The sequence below is a fragment of the Toxorhynchites rutilus genome, chromosome 3 (genome assembly GCF_029784135.1).
Source record: "Toxorhynchites rutilus septentrionalis strain SRP chromosome 3, ASM2978413v1, whole genome shotgun sequence".
Taxonomy (NCBI): Eukaryota; Metazoa; Arthropoda; class Insecta; order Diptera; family Culicidae; genus Toxorhynchites; species Toxorhynchites rutilus.
The window spans coordinates 219,160,542-219,186,087 of NC_073746.1; the positions used below are offsets into that span (position 1 = coordinate 219,160,542).

Consider the following 25,546-nt stretch of genomic DNA (forward strand, 5'->3'; position numbering starts at 1 on the left):
TCCTCTGGGAATTTAAAAATACATTCATGTAAAGAGTTTATTTAAATGTTTTCTATCCATGTAACACTATGACCAAATATGTTTCAATCAAGGAAAATGTGGAAATATCTAATCGTTGCTGGAAAATAATCTTCCAGTTCCCCTTGGAATTGAAAATTACATTCAAGCGAAAGAGTTTATTTTAATGTTTTCTATCCATAAAATATCCATATAATACATTTGGGTTTGTGATTTGTCAATCAAGTACAGTTAGCAGGAAAGCTTCCGAAGATTATTCTTCAGAACAAGGTTTTTCGTATCCTATATTGGATGCATAAAACCTTGTGCCTCACACGTAACGCTCTCGTTTTCGAAGCCCCCCAAATATTCATTTATTTATTCATTCAGAATGGACTTAGATTCAACTTTAAACAAATGATCCTTAAATCAACGATAGTCCTACGTCACCCTTGCGGTTATACTATAGATATAACCCACTTCCTGTTTTTTCGTGATGACACTAGATCTCAACGTTTCATGCATTTTTAAATCATTTGGCATAGAATTTCCTTTACACCCCCTTGGAAGATTTTCGAGGATCAAAAAATCAAAACTTTGAGCGCTTTGAGGCACCCCTAAATCATGTCCGATCGAGCTGAAACTTTGCACAGATCATTTTGTTGGGCCAATAAACAAAATGTACATGGTCGGTTTTTGGAATTCGATGATGAAATTTTTCCCATACATCCATTGCCACCCTAATGCACATAGGTTATCACTTACTTGCCAAGTAAAATAACATTGTGTTGGTCCTTTACATTCAAACATTTCACCTGTTCTTCGTTCATGTATCTTTTGGAAACTTTTATACTGATGTTTGGATTTTGGTTTGGATTTCATATAAATAAACCTAGGAACACATGTCTCGTTATTGCCTTTATTGAGCGATTCCTGAATAAAATCTCATGCGTACTCAACTCAATCCAAGAAAAACAACCCAATTACACATGCAAACGACTATCAAAACCATTTTTGGAGCAACCTCGCATGGGATGTAACCCTGCTCGTTCTAATGTAAAACCGGCAAAGCCTGAACTTTATCACCATACAGTAAAATATGTGCGGCCTTCATCGGTGAGCTCTGAGGACATCCAACCAGCGGCAAAGCGCTCCGGAAGGTAAGCCCACCAGCCTTCAACGAGTTTACCCGGCTGGTGGCGATAAAGTTGCTCGGAAAGATGCACTGGAGGCAATAATCGTTAATTACATTTTCAGCTTTCCCTTGGGTTTTTGTTCATTTTGATTCGCAAACCGCACGGAATCACCGAACCTTATCCACGATCAAATCGACCTCTCTGTGTTCAACATCTTTTTGCGGGGCTCGAAAAAAAACGGAATTTCCGGCAAAGCAGCAGTAACTCGAACTACGGGCGCACACATGAACGATTCCCGCTCAATTCCGCTCCTGGAGGAAGTTTGCCATTTAGTCGAAAGTGGGTGCTTACCTTCTGGTGCTTTCCTTTTTGGCTCTTGTTTTCCACAATAATGTTTTCCAGCCAAGAGTTACCCGGGAGATACGATGTGGAACCGTAATTTACATATTTCACGTTGCATTAGGGGACCTGAACGTGAAAATCGATAGCACATATTTATCTTGATCTGCAATGTATTCAGTCGGAGCATAGTATCAAATTAGTATTGATTATTTTTCTATAGGCTTATTTGCTTTTTTCATTATTGTTTCTTGCTTTCTCTTTTTTGTACAATTTATTTTCGTACTTTCAAGTATCTATGTTATCAAATTGATCAGGAAAGTAGTTTGTTAATAATACAGTATGTGTCATAACATAATTTTTTCTGGGTTTTCTGAGATATGTGGGCGCCCGGTTTAAATGAAGTCGTGTCATTCTCGTTTATAAGACTAGCCATTCGAACTTTATTGATTTCTTCAAGCGCGAAACATTTGAAAAACTAAAACGCCAGTATTTCATAACTACAGAATCAGATGGTAGAGTATCACTCCTTTACTAAATTACATTTCGCATGAATTACAATCTGTTTCTAATTCGTGGGTCATCTTCAGCCCTCAATCAGTTCAAATAATAACGTGTTTTTTGTATTTTATTTGGTATGTCGTTCTGCTCGTTTAAATTCTTCGAAACTTTCATACTCGGGATGTCGAGTACCTGGTTTTTTTTTGAAAATCAGGAAATATCAGGCAATCTAATCAATTTTTGACTGTATATAATTCGATTAGAATTTGGATTATTGCGGTAATTGGAATGTTAATGATACAAATATCTAGATATCTAGCAAGGTTTTCTGTGAACATTTACTTAAGTGCATATTGCTGTCTCGCTGAGAAACGAAAAAGTTGAGAGGGGTTTCTCCATTAATGCCTGATGACTTTATTAAAACATGCGTAAGAAATCGCAAAGCGACAAGTTTACACGATAATTCAACGGGCTATGCAAATAAGATAAATGATTTTGGGTTGTCCAGTTGAAAATATGATCATCGTTTGACCACCTTTTTGAATGTTCTAATTCAGCGCACCTGTGTCAAATCAGGCATTCGAATGTTTCAAAACATATAAATAAAATTGTCTTTTTCATAAATTACATTAGTTTTATAGTATACTTTTACGGATTCACATGTTTTAAAGAATTATAAAATCCACCTTCTGTTGATGTCAATGTCAATTTGAGCCTTTCAATCAATCACCATATGATTATTTTGCTCGTATTCAGACCTTTTCTGGGTTATAACACTTACAAATATCGTAAAAATCATGCTTGCATACCATTTGTATCAGATTTACATAGCTAAACCACGTAATTAACGCATTTCGATGACCTCAATTCTGATCATGAGTTGTCCGATTCACTAATGTTGTTTTGTCCACATGTTTTCTATGGCAACCGCTTGGCGCGCTGCAGTTTGTTTATGGTGTCCTTCGCGCATATCAGGAATAAAGTTTCTCTGTGTTGAGGGTGTTGAGGTGAACATTTTTAAAATGCCCAAGAAAAGGCAATATTCTGAAGAAAGTCTGAATTATGAATAGATCAATATGATGACAGTAAACTCAAGCAATGAGAAATTTTGGGTTTGATTAGTAGTTATTTATGAAAAATGCCATTTTTTTTTCAAAGCCCCATTAATATGAGTATCAGTGTGCTCTACTGGTAGAACACAGTAGATCATGAAAAATCCAAATCCAAGTTGGCCGCAGTTCCCAAATATACAATTACTTTTTTATGATTTCATTCAGCTTTCCCTGTTTGTATGTATGTTTGAATATTTGTACGATTGTCCCACATTAATTGAAATTTGACCCTGTTCCTGATCACTGATTGATCTGAAATTTGAAACATACCTTGAATTCTGCTTCCATTATAAAACTGCATATTCTATGATCTTCAAAAATTCAGGTTGGTCCCCGCTAAAAAATGGCTGAATGGCTTGACATGGAGAATACACATTATGAACATTATGAACAACATAAACTCGAAAATGTTGCCGTCACAAAATGGTCGACTATGTATTTTTTGCAATCCCATCAATATCGGTATCAAATGAAATGATTTGACTAATAGAATACAGTACATCATCAAAATATTTCGAAATAAGTTAGGTAAGAAATAAAAACTAAAAAAATAATTTAATGGTTTTATTGTAGAGAAGTATACTAATGATACAGATAATTCTCTAAAAACTAGAAAATAAAATAAGTAAAAAAAAATTTTAGATTATACGGTTCAATGTACTAAAAGCTAGAAACAAATTAGACAAGTAGCAGTTAGTAGTTATCACATCCGCTCCTTCATTAACCTAGGGCAATAATGAGACAAAAATAAAATCGGGGGGTATATGATGAAACAACTAACTGCGGATGATGGAAATCTAACGTTCATTTCTTACCTTATTTTCTTCGGAATATTTTCATGATGTACTGTATTCTATTAGTCAAATCATTTCATTTGATACCGATATTGATGGGATTGCAAAAAATACATAGTCGACCATTTTGTGGCGGCGACCTTTTCGAATTTATGTTGTTTGTAATGTAGTGTATTCTCCAAGTCAAGCCATTCAGCCATTTTTCAGCGGCGGCCAAATTGAATTTTTCAAGATTATGGAATACGTAGTTGTATGATGGCAGTAGAATTAAAGGTATGTTCCAAATTTCAGATCAATCAGTGATCAGTAACGAGGTCAAAGGGCCTGGCCGGGTAAGGGAGTAAAAAGTGCCCCCAAACCAAATCACTAGCTGTATGGCAAATATTGTATAGGATATTAAATAAGAAATTTTGGCGGTTTATTTGAATCCCTATGTGGTTTAACATAGGATCTATAGTGAAAAACGTACTTTTTCGTTTATTTCACGCCATCCTCAACAGATCCGAGATAAAAATTTGAAAAAATACTGAATGTGCATCTTACTACGGTGTATCAAGAAAAAACATTAAAAAAAATTTCATCAAAAATTTTAGTACTAAAAAAAATATTGAAATTCTGAATTTTTTTTTTTGATTTAGAGATTCAGTACTACAGGGTGGGCCATTTAAAGTGGAAGGATTTGTTTTTGCAATAGCAAAGTAAAGAAGTGGAATTTTAAAAATTTTTGTTTGAAATTCATTTATTTTGGTCCAAGGAGATTTGTTCTAACTACTTTTTGATTATGATATCTCGTAAATGAGCGCCTCTGGCCTTGACCGCAAAATGTGCCCTTTTTTCGGCATTTTCCATCACTTTGCCCAATGTTTCGGCCGATATGGTAGCAATTTCATGTCGGATATTGTCTTTCAGCGCAGCCAGGATCCTTGGTTTACCAGTGTATACCTTGGATTTCAAATATCCCCATAAAAAAAAGTCAGGAGGCGTCAAATCAGGTGATCTCGGTGGCCAGTCATAATCGCCGCTTTTCGATATTAATCTTCCGGGGAACATTTCGCGCAATAATTTGGTCGTGGCAGCCGCTGTATGGCATGTAGCGCCGTCCTGTTGGAACCAGTAATTGTCCAATTCATTTTCACGAACAAATGGCAATAAAAAGATGCCTAACTCTTGCGAACGATGGCGACCTGATGTCGATGGAGTCTCTGCAACACTGGCTCGAACGGCATCAATATTCTCGTCGAAACGTCTTGGTCGTTGTCTGGACAGATGACTGGCATTACCAACACTACCAGACGATATTAATTTGTCATATAATCGACGTATAGTGTTGTCTCCAGGCGATGTTTTAACTTTATTTTTATTTTTCCACGCACGTTTAGTTAACACAATTGAGGAGTTCTTTTGAATGTACAGTTGAACAATTTCAGCGCGTTGTTTAGGTGTGTATTGTTCCATGGTTAAAATTGTACTGAAATGACGCTTCCAACGCGGTATGACATTTGTTAATCTGACATCTCTGTCAAAAGTTATGGGGTTACCAGATGCTTACACTTTAAATGGCCCAGCCTGTACTCTTATTCATATTTAAATGTGCTCCTACGGCTTTTCTAGATTGATAAATATCTTCAAACTATTTTTTCAAATATCTTCAAACTATTTTTTTCAAATATCTTCAAACAATTTTTTTCATTTAATAATAAAAAAAAATACACAGTACAAAAAAATGTTATAGATTTTGTGGCATTTCGAATTTTTGAAAAAAAATATAACTTTGAGACCCACATCTGCTCAAATTTTAATTTAAATGCGTTCGTATGTGTCTTTTTTCTACATGTGGCGTAATTTTTCCTGAATTTTTAAGAGCATTGCGACGCACAAAAATAATTTTCTTCATCGTCTGCATTATTTTTTTATTTTCTTGAAATCGATTATTTTATTGTATTCGTGGTTTTCAATTGTAAGATTAAAATAAAAAAAACAAATCGGATTTTTTTAAGTGTTCTTCTCATTAATCCGAATGATCTTTCCACAAAGACTTAATTTTTTTCTCACAGAGCTCAATCGTACTGCCGACTCCTATGAATTTGGTAAACCATCTAAATCCAATGTAAAGATAATCTCATATATTTTAAGATACGAGAAAAAAAGATGTACAGCGCAATGCTCTAAATATACCGACAAAATTTAGACATATGAAAAACAAAATTTAAAAAATATTAGAGCAGTTATGAGTCTCTAAATTTAAAAAAAAAATTAAAAATGCCCAAAGGCCAAAAAAACAATTTTTTTTCGCACAATCCTCTCAAAAATTCAAGAAAAAAATACGCTACATGTGGAAAAAACAACACATACGAAACATTTAAATAAAAATTAGAGTAAAATTAGGTCTCAGAGTAATATTTTTTTTCAAAATTTTGAAATGCCTGAAAATATATATATATATATATATTTTTTGTACCGTGAAAAACACTCTAAAAATTCTGAAAAATTTAAATTAAAATAAAGATGAAAATTAATTTAAAACTTTTTTTTAGTGTTTGATTTTCAGATGAAAAAATTGTTTGAAAATATTGATCGATACACCTAAGTAAGATGTACTTTCAGTTGTTTTTCTCATATTTTTGTCTCAAGGCTATTGAGAATGACGTGAAAAAACGAAAAGGTGCCTTTTTCACCATAGATCATATGGTGTACCATATAAGGACTCAAATATAAGGTACTACTGCCAAAATGTTTTATTTAGTACCCTATACAATATTTTCCATACAGCTGGTGATTTGGTTTGGGGGACTTTTTACTCCCTTACCCAGCCAGACTATTTGGAAATATAAAAAAAAAATTTTTGGTACCGCGCAACACTGAAAAAAATCACACATATCTAGAAAAGCCGTAGAAACACATTTAAATATGAATTAGAGTAGTACTGAATCTCTAAATCCCAAATTTTTTTTTCAATATTTCAATATATTTTTTAGTACTAAAATTTTTGATGAAATTTTTTTTTGATAATTTTTCTTGATACATCGTAGTAAGATGCACATTCAGTATTTTTTTTCAAATTTTTATCTCGAATCTTTTGAGGATGGCGTGAATTAAACGAAAAAGTATGTTTTCCACTATAGATCCTACGTCAAACCACATAGGGGTTCAAATAAACCGCCAAAATTTCTTATTTAATATCCTATACAATATTTGCCATACAGCTAGTGGTTTGGTTTGGGGACACTTTTTACTCCCTTACTCGGCCAGGCCCTTTCAACTAATGTGCGACAATCCTACAAACACTCAAATATACATACAAACAGGGCAAGCTGAATGAAACTATTTAAAAATCAGTTAGTTATTTGGGGACTATGATCTGCTATGTTATACTAAATAGTCAAGCACTTCCATTTGATACCCATATTGACGAGGTTTTGAAAAAAAAAAATACCCACATTGAAGCGGTTCTGAGAAAATATGTAATCCGCCATTTTGTAGCGGTCTCCATCATTTGGTTTACATTTCCCATAAATAACTGTGTTCCACTGGTCAAGCCCTTTCATCCGATACACATAATGATGGGGTTTTGGGAAATCTCATATTGATGGGATTTTGAGAAAATATGTATATAATGGGCCTGATTCTCGAATACACTTCACGATGGAAACGAAACGAAATGTATCCACGATGACAACGGTACGGTGTCGACATCTGGATACGAAATTAGTTTTCCACTAAAACTTATCATTATAATATCAATTTATCTTCAGATGAAATTTTCGTATGAGATTATTATACCACATGAAGGAAACAAAGTTTTGCATTCACATTGAACACCAGTTTGATACGAAGAAGTTAATTTTCATTAACGATTTTTTATTTGAAAAGTGCTCATTCTGCCTGAAAACTCATTAATATCTTCGACACTTCACTAACTCGTAAAACGTAGTTCAATGGTGTGCCGTTTATTTCGTTTCCACCGTGAAGTGTATTCGAGAATCAGGCCCAATGAGTTTGGCTTTTCAACAAACCCAAACTCATATTGACTAGAGGCGAATAAACTGAAAAGTTTAAACCCTTTTAAAGCCAAAAAAGAAGAAGCAGAAGAAGAAGAAACTTATATTGATTACATGTGATTTCTATGAACAAAAATCGATTTGAATTGTTGTTGCCCTAAATTGGACAAACCAAGATCATTTACCCTACTTGGGTTTGGAGTTGTTTCTCATGATTTGGCGTGGGTAATTCGATTGAAATCAATGGGATCATGACAGCAGATCGACATTCTTTGCGAAAATATGGAAGAGTCGATGCTGAAAATGGGACTGGAAGATAGTCTCACTAGGTCTTCGTATCCTAATTGGTTGCGTGTCCGCTACTAAGCGAACGATCATGAGCTCATAACGCAACAAAGGAAGCCTCATATCAACAGTTCCGCTGTGAAAAGCCCAACTGTGAACATTCGAACAATAGCAATATTCTTACGCCGGAAAAAGGCGACATGTGTTGTGCATCGATAGAATAGCAACTCTCTTGTGCCTAAACGGCTACTGTGTTATAGATAAAACAAATTTTCATCGATAGATAGCGATACTCTTACGCCTCATAATGGTAACAGTGTAATATACAACAAAAGTTATCTTAAGGTAAAAAGTGTACACGAATGAATTCGGCTCTGTTACAGCTGAATTGCTAAATGAGCCTAATAAAATAAACTGTTGGGATAAACAAAATAGTTACACCCTCCAGCAGGACAACGTTCTAAAACATATGACGAAAAAACACAAACTTTCTTCCGATCGACCCCCATTAGACCCCATGGAATGGCCACCCCAGAGTTCAGACTTGAACCCAATTTATGGGCTACCCTCGACAACAAGGCATACAAAACGTGTGTGACAAACAGACTAGTAGCTCTGAAAAAGGCTTGGGGAACCTCGTAGAAAGCATGTCAAAACATCTGTAAGTGAGAGGACAAAGGTCACATTGTTGAAAACATGAATCGTGTCGTGCTGAACTATGTATAAGGTAAAAAGATGGTTACATTGATGTATTATTGTTTTTTATTTATCTTCAATTTTGGCTGTGGAGTTTATAAAAAATTGTAGCCAGCCAATCAACTGGTGAATTCTTCTGGTGAGCAAGCACCCTACTACTACTACTACTACTCGATGTTCATGAATGTTCACTATAAACTAACCTACGCAAATTCTTCCTAAATCTTACAATGATTGTTTCTTGTTTTAATTCATGAGGTAATGCATTAAATTTTATAACTCCAGTAAAAAATACATTTCTAGTTGCGAGTTCAGTTCGGACTTTTTCTACTACAAAACTCTTCCTATTCCTAGTACTTAAAAAGTGAATAGCATGTGCCTGTAAAAGTGGAATATTGCATTTAATATAAATATTGTTTATTTTAAAAATTAACAATAGAACATTATATTTATGTAGCTTATTTAATAAAAGCAAATTCGCAGAATATAATTTTATTGTTGGTGAGAATATTGGAAGTTTTTTAATTATTTTAACTGTTTTGTTTTTCAGAACACTTAGTTCATTTATAAAAGTTGATCCTGCTGATCACCATATACAATTCATATAGTTCAGATGTGGAACTATGAATGAATTATAAACATTCCAACAACATTGAACATTAGGATAGTTTCTGGCTTTCTTTAATGTAAATATTATAGGAGTTATTTAATTTTTTATTGTTTGTATATGTTGTTTTCATTTTAAAGTTTCATCAATTTTGAGGCCCAAATCATCGACAACATTAGCATTTAATATTCTATCACCAATTTTCAGACTAAAAGTCTGAGCTAACCTTCTGTTAACCCTCCTATATTTGCGCATAAGTCTGACGGACCGAGAGTAAATGAGGTGCTGAATTAAATGACTATTAAAACTGAATAAAGTTAAAGAAAAAATATTTTCTGGAATTTTGTCATTCAATTATATCTTTTTTCTTTAAATAAAAACCAATAACGCCTAAAAACACATATCAGCAATATCACAGAGAAAAAAAAGTCTGTGAGTATACGAGTTCGATTTTGCGCGCGAATATAGGATAGTTAAAAAAATCAACGGTGTTTTCATGGATTTCGAAATCAACGATATGCTTTCGATATTTACGTTTATAAACTAGACGAAAAAATCAAGAATAGTTTGGAAGAAATAGAAATTTTGTTCAAATTTTGATTCATATTGGGAATGGATATTTTTGATTTGTGGCTGTCACTGTGCTCTTCGTTATAACTTTGATCTATATTAATAAATTATATTGCTTATTTTTACGCTTCTTCTTAGTCGTGATTTAACACAAAATTTTATTCATTGGAAGATATAGACAAACGTTTATAAATTTTTCTAGCTAATTGAATTTTCGAAGCATTTGCATATATTTTCCAGTTGTTGACTTCCGGACTTTCTCTGGAAAATTACCAAAAAATCAGGGCTGATATTCCCTGAATTTTATTTCGGATTTTGAGTGAACATCCTGTAATACTGCTTTTTTGCTGAATCCATTCTTCGTACGATCATTCCCTATAAGTTCAAAGTGGCGGGACCTGTCGGATAAATTTATTTCATTGACGTATATATTCGGGTATGTGAGTTGACATCAAAGCTATGTTAGGTACTAATACACTCGTATATTTTCTTTCTTAATCTAAAGTCATTTGTTTAATTTATTATAAAATATAAATATCAACAACTAAAATACACGCCCTTCTGAATTTTTAATATATTATGTTAAAAAGTCTCATTTTTCCAAAAGTTTGAAAGTTACGAATATATTTTTCCAAATCAAGGGTGAAAAGTTTGATATACTTCAAAGAAGAACAAATAAGTGTTTCTAGGATTCTGATATTATATTTTAAAAAGTTTCAGCTTCATACAAACGATATAAAAAGCTAGGGATTCTTAGGTCTCGAGACCTTGAAAAACTCAAAAAAAAACTTTTTTTAGCATTGTACTAAAAGAAGGGACCGTAAATTGGGTGCAAATTGATCAAAAAATGTGGATACACTGACATCGCTTTTTACGCGGGGATACGTGAAGCGTTAAAAATTCGCTTAAACTTCAAAATCCGTATTAAAAACCGCGTAAATTCCACTATACGCGTAAAAAACACTGCGTCAGTTCAGAATTCGTGTAAAAATCTAACAAACTGCGAATTATTAGTGTAAAATGCAATCCATATTTCAACAATCAATTAACTGATTTTTTTGCATGCTATAATCATTTTATCTGTTCCTTCTTTTATTTCTCGACTACTTATTAGTAATACAATACAAACTTATTTCGTAAAAAGTCACATCAAGCAGCAAAAATATAATATAATAAAATCAGTTTACACTAAAGTTATTTTTTTACGCGGATGATAAGTGCCGCGTCAATAAAACGCGTGAATTCCAAAATCCGCGTAAAAAAACCACGTAAATCCCTAGAGTAACAAGCGACTTCAGTTTATTTCTGAAATTTGTCGTTAAAATTATTCCCAATTATTTTTAAGTCTAGTACTGATGCTAAGGTTACGAAACGTTATGGACGTTATCCGCCACATTAATGAATATTTCTACCACAAACTAATAGTATGGATCATTTATTCATTGTATTTCAAGTGGGATGACTCAATACACAGACGATGTTTCCTTTTCATGTGAATAATGTTTACTGATATGTATTGTAGATTACATCGATTCCGAAGTGATGATTACTGTCATCCGGAATACAACTAGGCCAAACCCAATGGATGTGGAACCTAAACCGAACAAGGACCAATTTGGCTACAATTGAAATTGAGTCCTGAATTAGCTTCCGTTCAGGGGTTCCGTGGGGAAGTCAATAGTCTCCATTGAGACATTTTCATCGGTGAACCCAGGCTAGTGTGAAAGCTAAACAAACAAAAGATAAACTGTGGGTGGCAATCACTCGAGGGGGGGGGGAAATGCTAATCCGATGGGTCGCACACTCCCAGAGAAAGAAAAATGCAAACTGTGTTATGAATGCAAAATTTGTATTCAAACATTTACATAGAAAAGTTATAAAAGATATTAAATTTCATTTTCCCAAAACATAATCTAGCTTCCCGCTTAGGAGTTCCGTGAAATGAATTACAAAAAAAAAACAGCCCTGTGTTATGAAAACATTACCTCCGATTCTCCATTGTTAGCGGTATATTCAGTCATAACCAGTATCCACAAAACACAATATTAAATTAACTTGGGTTTTTTAAACGATCCATTTCTCTCGGCCCCTTTTTTTTGCTCTCGGTGACAATGGAATTATTCATTCACATTCTCTGGAAATGCCTACGCACAGATAACTCTCGTCATATTGTGTTAAAGCAAACTGAGAGAGAAAAAAAAATCCCGCTAATGATACTGAAAATGAAATACAACAAAGAACGCGACGTTAATAATATTTACAGAGCGATATGAATGGAATGCGAACTATGCCACCAATGAAGCCCGCAGAGGAAGACGATTTGTGATGGTGTTTCGTTTGAAAATTAACTTCATGTCTGGTGTGAATGATGAGATACGCCGTCGGAGTGGAGCGGTGTAGAGAGCCGTGGGGGGAAACATCATGGGTGTTTTTTGAAAGGTATATAACTTTAAACTGGAAGAAAACACAGTTAAATATTTTTCGCACAATTGCACAATTGGCTGGTAATGTTCAGGATTAAGGCCGTTTTATATTATCAGGCACGTAGCGTAAACGGCACGTACCGACACCGGCAGACAAATACATGATGTATTCATATCATCAGGCATAGCAACTTCTCTGTACGAACCGGCAGCGCAGACGGAGCGGAGAAATGCTACTGGTGATTGAACCGAGAGCGACGAACGCACCCACACCACGAACTTCGACGTTGGGTTTGTATGTATGGTGCTACTCGTCCATGTAGTTCGTGCCCGGCACCGGCAAAATATTCTTTTCGAGAATTCCTTCATGCATTTGTCTGAAGCGTGCTGTGTATGCCCGGATCCGTTCCGCTATATATACGCATACACATTCGAAACACCCGCAATAATATTTGTCTTGCATGAAACGTGCCGTGCCAGTTACGCTACGTGCCTGATAATATAATATTACCTTTATATTTATGAGAGCAAATCAAATTAATCTCAAAGCAAGTGACAGCTCTGACAACTACATTCTCAATGTAGCGCGTGTAAAAAAGTGTTGCCAAATTAATCTCCTACACTCACTCGCACACCGGAACAAAAAGCAACTAGCAAGCTGCAATACGCAATATGCAACAGACAACATATGTTGTTTGGCTTCGCATACCAAAGCAACAAAAACGCCTGATATTATGCAAATAATAATAAAACTTGCCAAATTATACGCGATAAGTTGCTCTTCAACCGACACGTTGTGTTGCTTGCGATATGTGTTGCTCTACAAAGACGACAGCGATATCGTATTGCGTCGGTGTGCGGGATCAACGAAAATTTAATGGAAAATCCATTGGCGATAATATTGCTTATTGCGTGTTGATAGTTGCTATTTGCTTATTGCTCCGGTGTGCGAGCCACCTAAGATATCAAAACCATGGTGCCCGGGGGTGAGTGATACGATTAATTCTAGCAAATATAATTTTAATTTGTAACTTGAATGTTGGTTGCTTCGTGAAATTTCATATCAATGACCGATCGTGTATTGTGAAAAATTTGGTGTAAGTGTAAAATTGTATATGGTAGCAGTTGTGTTAAAAATGACATGATATGTGAAACGATTTATTTCAATTTTCATCAATAAAAACCAAGGTGTGTTCCTGTTCGAGAACGTGTTGTTTGGTTTAAGCTGTCTGTTTTGTTGTGTTCATTTTCACCCAATGAAAGTTTATACGGCGAGAAAAATTGGAGAAGTGAAGAAATATTAGAAAAAGTCATTTTCCATATGCTCTACATATAGTATTTGTTGTCCAATAAAAATTCTCATTGGGTTGAAAAAAAATAAAGAAAGAAAAAATTATAAAAAAATACCTTATCCATTTCAAATATGTTTTCTCTATATTAAAGTAACTTGTTTTTACTGATGCTAAAAATTGATAATTATGTTCGGCATTGGTAATTATCCAATATTACATTGGTGAGTTTTTTTTTCTTTAGTTCATCCATAACAAACATAACATAGGAGGCATCTCGTCTAGGATCACAGAGGGCGGTTTTAATCATGTCTCGTTCCACTTCGGTAGCTTTTATCTGATACGCATCATCCAACGACTGCGTACCATCCTTCTGTCATCATCACTCGGTAAACACTGGTGGAGTGAATAAACAATACCCAACAACCAAAACAAAGGGCCCTTTTCAGCTGAAATTGTGAATGGTGTTTATGGTGCCGATACTGTAACAGCTAAATACGAGCAATTTCATTTTTCTATTCATTTTTTTTTTGGTGCAATACACTAAATTTAGATCTTTATTGTTAACAACTGGGCCGTTTGAAGCCAGCTATTGACCAGAAACGTCTAGAATTGGCCAACAGAAGAGGTTTTGTGTTCCATCAGGCCACACATGTTTATAGTGACTCGCCAGAAACTTCTTGAGCTTGATTGGGATGTTTCAATGCATCCACCGTATAGTCCGGACATGGAACCAAGCGATGTCCACCTTTTTTTCGTATTGCTAAACTTCCTGGGTGATAACAAATGAGAATTAACCCTCTATCGCCCAAGTTTTTCATTTATCTAAATAGTCACAGAAGGGTTGTGTCCGAGACACGACCGCATAGTTACGTAGGATTCCGTAAGGCTATCTGAAGAATTACATTGTTAAACTCTTCGATAATGATTTGGCGGCCCGGAAAAGGGCCGTTTTGTCTGGTTATTAGGTATTGTTTGTTCACTCGACCAGTGTTCACAACCGAGTGATGATGATAGAAGTATGGTGATTAATCATTGGATTTTACAATGCATGATCGGTCATTGATATGAAATTTCACGAAGCAAAAAATTTGAAGGTCCCAATTTAAATTTTATTTATATCCTATCAAACATAGGTTCTACTCAGTTCATTGAAACATCATTTTTCAATCAATCCATCAAAAGATTCTTATTGGAACGAAAATAAAAAAAAAAACACTCGTTCATCGCTCCCAACTTATTCGCCAGCACGTATGCAATCAGCAATACCCACACTATTTACAATGAGCGCTATCCATTTGTGTGCGTCGTTTGTTAACCTATCGACCACGAGGGTATTTATATGCCGATTTCCCCCAGGTAGCTTGGTTTTGATGTCTCTGTTAGGGAACACATTTCGATGGGAACAAAAGCTCCACTTACTTTCGTGTGTTTGCATTGCCAATTTCCCCCAGGCAGCTTGGTTTTAATATCTCTGTTAGGGAACACACTTCGGTGGGAACAAAAGTTCCCTTTACTTTGATGCATTTGCAATGCCGATTTCTCAGTATTTCAATTTAGACCAATCAGAACGAGGTATTACCGTTTGGAAATTTTTCGATTGTTTGATAGTTAGTTTCATATGATATATTATTTTATCCATTGTAATGAATTGTTATGGAGGGCTCAAATCGATTGATGCATATTTTCATAAAGAAATAACTGACCAATGATTGTAAGTACATGAGCCGTCGCATGTGTCGTCAATTTCGACCAATCAGAAGTGGGTATTTACGTTCGGATAGGGGTTGAGATTTTTCAATTGTTCGATAGTTAGTTTCATGACATATATTATTTTATTCAATGTAAAAAATTGTTATGGAGTGTCGGAATTGATTGACGCAAAAATCGCATCAATCCACATGAAATGGCTGAGTAATAAACGTTTGAAATTGGACAATTTTCACGATGTGCTCGAATTTCGATTTTCAATTTGTATACCCATATGTTCCTGAAAGACGTAATCCTACGTCAAAAAACCTACTCCACTTTAATCTCGAATTTCCGACTTTCAACATAAAATACTCCTAGCAGAAAGCTGCCAGCATAAAAACATTGTGTATGTGAGATAGATGAAAATAGTCTAAAGACGTTCTAGTGGGGGTGAACATTGAAAATAATGTCCGAATAATTTTTTGAAAAGAGAATCCGCGAAGCCCGTTTAAAGGCGGGCTTGGGCTGTAGAGGGTTAAAGGAAGATGGTAAAAACCGATTGCTAGAGTTTTTCTCCAATAAGGCAAGACTTCTATGAGAGAGGCATTGTGAATTTTTACAACAAAACGGTGCATACTTGGACAATCGGACGGTGCATATTTGCATAAATCGGACAATCCGTAGCATATGAAATAAAGTTTAGAATTTCACGCAAAACATTGTTTTGTTCAGGGATTCTAACAAATTTATGAATTTCTTTAATTTAAATCCGTTTTTCTGCCTGTTATTTGTCACAAAACAGAACTCGCGGAAAAAAACTAACTAAAAAGTGATAACTATTGCCGTGTTTTAATTCTTGAATTTGGCCCATCAAAATTTTCGATTCAAGTTTCTCAATCGATACTGATGATTTCGCCTATGATAAGGAAGTGCGAATTAAAGCTATAGTGACATTGGTACGGAACAACAACATTTTATTGATAGAGCTTGCGAAAACATATCTTCAAATTTTAATAAAAACATGTCAGATTGCATGTTGTTAGGTGTTAAACACCGAGAATTGGGACACTAAGGAGTAGTGAAGTGTACGGATGTGATCGGAGGAACGCGAATGCGTTGGGTCCTCATGGTAACGTACAGTAACGTAAATTTATTCCCAGCAATAGACTCGCAAAAGTCATATGAACAGAAGTCGGCGATGATCGCAAATATTAAACAGTTAATTCACACCAAGAGCTCCAACTAAGCCCTTCCAGGGATATTCGATCCGGTTGTGTTGCAACTGATCACTTTCTTGTGCAATCTGTATTAGTTCAACTTATTTCAATTCTCTCCGCGAGTATTCTTCCTTTTTCGATAACTGTTGATAGGGGCGAATGAACTGAAAAGTTTAAACCCTTTTCAAGCCAAAAAGAAGAAGAAGAAGAAAACTATTGATAAATTAATGTTGAAAAGCAATACTATCAAAGCTGAAATCATGTGGTGTCTGGAAACAATTATGTGTCACAAATCACTCCGAATTGCGGAAAAGTACATTGTCGTATTGAGAAGAATGTTTCACGACAACCAGATCGTTGAGTAGCTCCAACTAAGTCGTGATGGGATAAGCTCCGTGATAATTTTGCCATTGCCCTGTATTTTGAATCTAAGTTCGATGAAATATTGCAGAAGCTACATTGGGGTTGGCAAACAAGACTACAATGACAATACTAAAAATGACAGATAAAAATGTCGTAAACAACTTTCAATCAAATGTTAATAAATTTTCTTCTTTTCTATGAACAAGCTGATTCTCGAACAAAGCGAGTGGACGAGGAAGGCCGTAAAGGGAAGCATGTCCAAAAGAAAGCTGTTATTATTTATCTGTTTATTCAAATTTCAATTTATTCATTAGTAATAGGTCATAGGTATAATATTCGATGGAAAGAATTATTCTACGAGTATGGTTATATCTCAACTATAAAAAAAGTAATAAAAGAAAAAGCATGATTTCTAAGGGTCTTACGTCATATCGATGGATAATAAGGAACTCTGGAACATAGCTTATATTACTTTATAGTGTTGCTGTTTGAGGAAGGTTGATGAATAAATTCAATTAGAAGACGAAGTCAAATTTTCTCATGATGTTTCGCTTCGTTCTGTTGATTGAAGCTGGATTCATTTAGAATCCAGAATCACAAAATAGTTGTATTTCGGGATTGGTTAAAGTTACAACACAAGCTTTAGTATCGAAATACAGATAATTTATTGTTCTTTCAGAAAAAAAATATTCAAAAAAAATTTTTTTTGGACTTTGATAAAAGTAAAAGGTAAGGGAGTAAAAGTGCCCACAAACCAAATTACTAGCTGTACGGCAAATATTGTATAGGATATGAAATAATAAATTTTGGTGGTTTTTTTGAACCCCTATGTGGCTTAACATAGTATCTATAGTGGAAAACGTACTTTTTCGTTTATTTCACGCCATCCTCAAAAGTTTCGAGATAAAAATTTGAAAGAAATACTGAATGTGCATCTCACTAAGGTGTATCAAGAAAAAATATAAAAAAAATTTCATCAAAAATTGAAGTACTAAAAAATATTGAAATTCTTAATTTTTTTTTATTTAGAGATTCAGTACTACTCTAACTCATCTTTAAATGTGTTCCCATGGCTCTTCTAGATATGCGTGATCTTTTTCGGATTTTTTCAGCGTTGCGCGGTACCAAAATTTTTTTTTTATATATTTCCAAAAGGGCCTGGCTGGGTACGGGAGTAAAAAGTGCCCCCAATCCAATTCACCAGCTGTATGGAAAATATTTTATAAGGTACTAAATATGAATGTTTACAGTAGTACCATATATTTGAGTTCTTAAATGGTACAACATAGGATCTATGGTGAAAAATGCACCTTTTCGTTTTTTTCATACCATTCACGATAGCTTTGAGACAAAAATACTGAAAGTACATCTTGCGAAGGTGTATCGATGAATATTTTCAAACAATTTATTCATTAAAAATCAAATACTAAAAAAAATTTAAAATTAATTTTTATTTTTATTTTCAACTAGTTGACCCGGCAAACTCAGTCCCGCCCAAAATTTGTTTTTTGTTATGAATACCTTCAAACATTCACGTTTTCTTACTAAGCGCAAGTCCATGAGTCCAATCGCAGAACTGTTCATTGATTGATCTTCTAATCGACCCCGTTGAATTTACCTTTTACTACAAAACTCCAAGTACTTCTACCAAAACTCATCATTTAAATATCAGATTATTTTCAGACACAATTCTCGTTTAAGATTTTTCAACCACTTGCAAATAACATGTTTTTCCGTTACATGGAAAAAATGTTTGATACAGAAAATATGATATAATAAAGACAGACCCCTCCTCTCTTCTGCCTTTTAGAGAGGGGGAGAAGTGTCTATTCACCATAGAAATGTTTCGTGCCCCCTAAAATCTTCACATGCCAAATTTGGTTTCGATTGCTTGATCAGTTCTCGAGTTATGCAGAAATTTGTGTTTCATTTGTATAGGAGACCCCCTTATTTTTTTTTATTATTTTATTATCGTCAATCAAAATTGTAGACCAATACATTCTTAATACTACTAAAACTATTTACTTAAAACTAAAAAAAAAATCTAAAGAGAGCTGGCTGGATAATTTATCCGTTTAATTCAAAAGACGATTTTAACACAATTTTTTTATTTATTTAATTATTTATTTATTTCGTCAAACCAGCTTAGACTAAATATGCTGCCCAAATATTAGAGTGAAATTTAACTATATCCTATTATATTCAAATAGTCTTTGAGCATTGACCTTGACATGGTTACATCCATTAATTCACTGTGTTCGTTACAGAGGCTCATCATACGATTAATAGGACTATATTTGGCATAATTCGTTCTTCGGTTATCTATGTAGAAAATGTTAGGGTTTCTCAGGTGCCTAATCGGTGCGAAAAAATTTAGGTTTCCTAATATTTCTTCTAAGTCCACTCGTTGTGATATGATGTCAATAATAAATAGAATCATGGCAGAGTTCGGACGTTCTTTTAAGCTTTTCATATTGATTAGCATGCAACGTGCCTCATATGGAGGGAGATGGTATGAAGACCAGCCTAGTTTACGAAGTGCAAATAATAGAAATTGTTTTTGTACAGATTCAATTCTGTCTTCGTGTGAAGTTATGTAGGGGGACCATACAATACTACAGTATTCGAGGATTGATCTGACGTATGTTATATACAATGTTTTTATTGTGTACGGTTCGTGGAAATGGTAACTAAAGCGTTTGATGAAGCTCAACATATTATTTGCTCTATGGATGATTGTATTATAATGGTCAACGAAGGTTAGTTTTGAATCTAAGACCACACCTAAGTCTCTTACTCGTTGACATCTACTGATGGGTTGATTTCCCAGCTTAACACCATTGTTCAATGGTGTTCTTCTTCTCGTAAAAGTCATCAAAGTGCATTTCCTAACATTGAGCTGTAATAAACTCTTAGTGCACCAATTATAAACTATGTTAACTTCATTTTGGAATGTTTGAAAATCTTCATCATTCTTTATTTCCATGTACAGCTTCATATCATCTGCGTAGATAAGTGCCTTAACACTATTAAGAAAAACGCAAACGTCATGAACAAATAAAATGAACAAAAGTGGCCCCAAATGAGAGCCTTGAGGAACTCCGGATGTAACAAATATTGGTTTTGAAATTTTCCCATTAAATCTTACTATTTGCGTGCGGTCAGTCAAATATGATTCTAGCCATTTCAATAGCTTGACTTCTATCCCTATTTTTTGAAGTTTAAGAAGCAGTAATGGTATATCAACACGATCAAAAGCCTTACTAAAGTCAGTGTATAGAGCTTTAACTTGATTACCATTATCCATTGCATACAAAGTGAATGTGACAAATTCCAGCAAATTTGTTGTAGTTGATCGTGTTGATTAGAGAGGGGTGGAGAAGTGTCGAGCCACCTTAGAAATGTTTCTTCTCCATCTTTCACATGCCAAATTTGATTTCGTTTGCTTGATTAATTCTCGAGTAATGCAGAAATTTGTGTTTCATTTGTATGGCAGTCCCCCCTTAGAGAGGGTGGTTGAGTGTCTAGCCCCAGTGAAAATATTTATTGCGCCTTAAATCCTCCATATACCTAATTTGGTTTCATTTACTTGATTATTTCTTAAGTAATACAAAAAATGGTGTGGCAGCCACCCCCTAAAAGAGGTGGAGGAGTATCTGACCACCGTTAAAATATTTATTTCACCCTGAAACTTCCACATGAAAAATTTAGTTTCATTTGATTATTTAATTCTCGTGTAATGCACGATACACGATCAATACTATCGAATCACTGACGTGGACAGGCTTTGGACTGACAAATGACTCCGTGTTGAACAAAATACCAATATGTTGAAGGTATATGTTGAACCAACGTTGAACTAACGGATTTTACTGCCGTTTCACTTTTGTTTACCATTATTTATCGCGTAATATGTACGAATTATTCGTCTGGCAAAAATGACTAATCATTGGTAGTATTTACCAAAAAAAATCGTCATTTATACCATTTTTTTCTAAGAGTGTGCCTCTATAAAATCACGTATTATAAAAAAAATTCACAAAAGCTTTGCTGTGCTCTACAGTCAATCCGAAAAACGCAGGGTACCTCAGCTATCCTAGAATAAAAAATGAACACAATTTCTAAAAAAAAAGATTTTACTGTTTGGTTTTGCTTAAAAACTGCAAGCAAGCGAGAAACTGATTGAACGAATGTGGGTGGCATCACTTCGGTAAATCGACAGACAACCTCAGCTGGATCGATAGTATATTTGTTTCACTTTCCCATAGACAGAGTCGACATTGAACTACATATATTCCAGCTTATTCACTTTACGCTACCGTTTTTCGTTGTCATTTTCCCATCGTTATTCTCAGCGCAGAAACCGTTCGAACCAGAGCCCCCGGTTCCGCTGCTGGCATAAGCGAACGAGGTAGTTTATATTTCAAATTGAATCAGTAATTTAATTCCGGGAAGCGACCGTGACAGAAAAGTAATGCCAGAGCCCGAAGAAAGAAATCGCTAGAACGAAATCTTTGCGATTCGAGCAAACAACGTCTCACACTGCTAGGTGAATGCTGCCTTTGTTTGACGGGAATTCGATTTGGCTTAATCGTAACTAGTTCAATATCATCGATTGATTCAAACAGAAATGGGAGAAATATGAGCACACGAAGTCATGAATAAATATAATTGTGTTTATTGCATGTTTCATGGAACGCACGAAACAATATGCTTATCGAGACTGAACTTTGGTATTCATCGGGGTTGATAAATGTTTAACTTGTTGGCGTAGGCGGTAAACGCTCATATTTGTTTTTGTCTGCCGTTGTGCTAGAGAATGAAGCACTGAAAATTGTCATAGATGAATACTAATGCCGATTATTATTGTCATCTATGCGAGTAAAGACATCAAAGTCGCTGATAAATAAAATAAATCGGGAAACAAGGATTTGTTATGTAACATCACCGAATTAAACAACCGGTGCAATTTGGTTTCTCGAGAGATAAAGAAGATTATAAAACTAATATTAAGCAGTTACCTGAATCGCTCTTGTCGAGGAACAAAACCATCCATAAGATGCAGAGGATGAAAGTCTTCATCATTGTCATTTTGAATGCGCTTACACACTTATGCAGCTACTGTTCCTTTATCCTGGATGGCACTCTCGCTGCGCAGTGTTTTACCCCTCACTTGCTACGAACCACTTACTTTGCTGCTGCTTTTTTTCGAGTATACCGTCTTCAGGAGTAGTTCATGCAGCCGTTATCGCTTCCTATTTCCCGTAAATATCCTTCTACGCTATATACAGTCTCACATTTGCCGCGTGACTCTGCTTGACATCAGAAGCTTCTGTGTTCTGAAAACTAGTAGATCCTTCAGTCTTTTTTCTTTTTTTTTTTTTGTTACGCCGGGGGCAGATGGGAAGCAGAAAAAAAACGTCGACGATGTAAAATAGTATAGTTGCTACTTAGAAATAACTACACAAAAATGGGGCTTTCCTTCCAACACAAGCCTGCCCGATTTGCTTCAAGGAACGGCGATAAGCGCGGTACTGGCCAGCCGATTTGTGTGAGCCGTGGGAAAAACAAAACGGAAGGCATATATTCCAAGTCCCGTGTTTCCAATACTATATGTCCTCTTTGGAGATGCTGCAGTCTTATGGTGAGTGTTTATCCACATGGGCATGTTTTCATGTTGTGTGAAACTAAAATCGCTTATTTACACACATACTCGTCTCTACCATGTACAAAACGGGGAGGCCATGCACAGGTCGCTACGATAGAAGCTTCCAGTTCCAGTGGAAAGGGGAAAGAGGAGGTTGACGTGAAATCGAAATTCCCCCCTCTCCAAGTGGGACGAACTAGGGCTCTTATCCTTTTCCTCGGCAAAATCGTAGCACCGAAACGGGCTTCCGGTAAAAAGCTGTCGGAGCACACTGCTATACCGCCAGCTTCCGCTGCACTGTGGCAAAAGCTTAATCGTTTTCCTCACATCCAATCACGCCCACAAACGAAAACTTGGTTGGGAACACGATGAATTATGTAAGAGCAGAAAATCACTTTCAAATTAAGATAAGTTTTTTGAAGTTTCTAAAATCGATGCAATCTGTACACGATGGACTGAGGTGTAGCAACAGAGTATTGTTGACATTGTCATTTTCACAACGCTTTTCCACACTCCTCCGCCACATATACATTGATTCTTTCTGATCCTGCCTCATTGTTGCTAATGGTCCACATCCTTCGGTTGCACATTATTCGCCCCATAGCGGGAGCAAACTATTTTTTTATACTTTTCCTTTTTTCTTGAGCTTAGTGTGTTTTCACCCTTGAAACTGTTCACTTTTCAACAATTTTCAGTTTGATCTCCAGTGTCTGGGTCGGCGCTTACCGGACAATGCCGATGAAGGACGCAATGTGGTAGGGCATTTCTCACTTGACTGAATATTCAATAGAGTTTTATCACTTTTTCCTCCGACGCTGGAATCCAAGTGCAGCAGCAGCACCAGGACTCCGTTCCGTTCGTTGTGTGCTGCGAAGATGGCAATTGCGCGGGCCAGCCGATCTGTTGGGTGGAAGAAGAGAAAATAAAACAAGATCAGATAAAATTAATGACACCTACTTTCAACATAAAACGGGTTGAATGGTTCAGTGGAGATGTTGCTTTGGCGCACATCGATAAACAGCAAATGGAATTGGAAGAAAATTAGTTTTACATTTCTTTTCAGCACTTTCATGTCATCCGGCTTTCAGTGTGATCGAAACTGGTGACACCAATTAGATGGGATCGGACTTTAATTCATAGCAAAATTAGTTGGTGGCTATTTCTTGTTGTTCATCTCGTTAATGACCGCAAATATTTTTGTTATGGACTAAATTGAATTTGGCTAACGAAAACAACTCAGTCCGTCAGCGTGTATATACAGCACCGAACATAAATTGAGAGTATAACTTAAAATTAAATTTTAGAAAGTATTTTAAAAAGTCTGAAAAAATTAAGATTATTCAGCCATTTCATGCTAAACCGATATAGTGGTTCTCAGATTTTCGTGGAAAGTGGTATTTTTGTTCCTTATCGCAAAATATTGGCCCCTCAAATATTTTTTTTTTCATTTAAGTACCCATTTCTATTTTGAGGTGGTCCGAAAAATCAATTTTGCGCCTTTTTACAAAAATATCTTTTTTTCAAAAATTCATTTTTTCTCGAGGGGTGAGGTTTTTTCACATAACATATCCAAACAAAATCATGTTTTTAGTCTTCGTTCAATATTCCTATACGACCTGAATCCATATTATGTCAATGAAGGCTAGTTTATTGGCTTCAATTTGATATGTCGATCATCTCAATTGCTCCAACAGTTCAAAGTTATATAATTTTTGAAAAAAAAAACTGGGAAAAAAGTAGGGAATCGCTGGCCATCAGACAAAAAATGGAAGTTACCTAAGTTGGTTTGTAATATTTTTCCTTTCTTGTTATAATATTCAAGTGATTCAAGTGCTAAAATTCCAAATTTGGGCGCAATATCATTAAATATGATTTTTTAATGACTTTTCAAAGACTGGCATACTGACATTTTCAAACGGTTTTATTTAGCTTCCCCCGTCACTTTGTCTGTAGCGCTGTCCCACATTTATACAAATTTGAACCCCTTCCTGTTGACCGATTGATCTGTGAATTGGAACACAGCTCTATCTCTGCAGTCATTATAAAACTGCGTATTCCATGATTTTGAAAATCCAAGATGGCGGCCGCTACAAAATGGCGAATTACATATTTTCTCAAAACCCATATAAATGAATGGGATTGACTAGTAGAATACAGTTATTTAGGAAAAATCTATTAGGTGTATCGGTAAGTTTCTTCGGTTTTACAACAGATGGCGTAACTTGATTATCATTCCAGTGAATCAAATTTCCAGACATTCGTTGGAAAGCTGTCATTGCGCGTCTTTTTCAGTATATGTCAAAAAGCTGAAGCGTAAACAACATAGTTTTTTGCCACTTCGAATTTCGTACCAACGAGAGTGCCTTTGCGAAGAGTGTTACTCTGAAGAAAAAAACTGCGGAAAGTCATCGCATTTTGGTGGAAGTTTATGGTGACCATGCTTCAACCGAGCGAACGTGTCAGACGTGGTTTGCACGGTCTAAAAGTGGTAATTTTGACTTGGAAGACTTGGAAGACGAAGATCGTTCCGGACCGCCAAAATAGTTTGAAACTGAAGAATTGGAGGCTTTACTCGATCAAGATCCGTCACAAACGCCTCAAGAACATGAAGATACACTTGGAGTAGCTCAGCAAACCATATCCGATCGTTTAAAAGCAATGGTAATGATCCGAAAGATAGGACATTGGGTGCCGTATGAATTGAAGCCACGAGACGTCGAACGCCGTTTTTTCACTCACGAACAATTGCACCTACGGCATGAAAGAAATGTTTTTTTTTGCATCGAATCGTTACTGGCGATGAAAAGTGGGTCCACTACCACAATCCTAAACGTCGGGCAACGTATGGATATCCTGGGCATGCATCAACATCGACATCCG

At 35.5% G+C, this 25,546-nt stretch overlaps 1 protein-coding gene across 10 annotated transcripts in view; it reads right to left on the reverse strand.

The window, feature by feature from the left end:
* Positions 1–25,546, reverse strand: part of LOC129780382 (zwei Ig domain protein zig-8-like) — a 763,625-nt gene that overhangs the window by 265,751 nt on the left and 472,328 nt on the right. For all 10 annotated transcript variants that reach the window (XM_055788581.1, XM_055788580.1, XM_055788579.1 and 7 more), the window contains one exon: positions 22,041–23,566. In XM_055788581.1, the coding sequence (XP_055644556.1) occupies positions 22,041–22,110 (70 nt within the window). In that variant the 5' untranslated portion in view covers positions 22,111–23,566. The remainder of the gene's footprint in view (positions 1–22,040; positions 23,567–25,546) is intronic.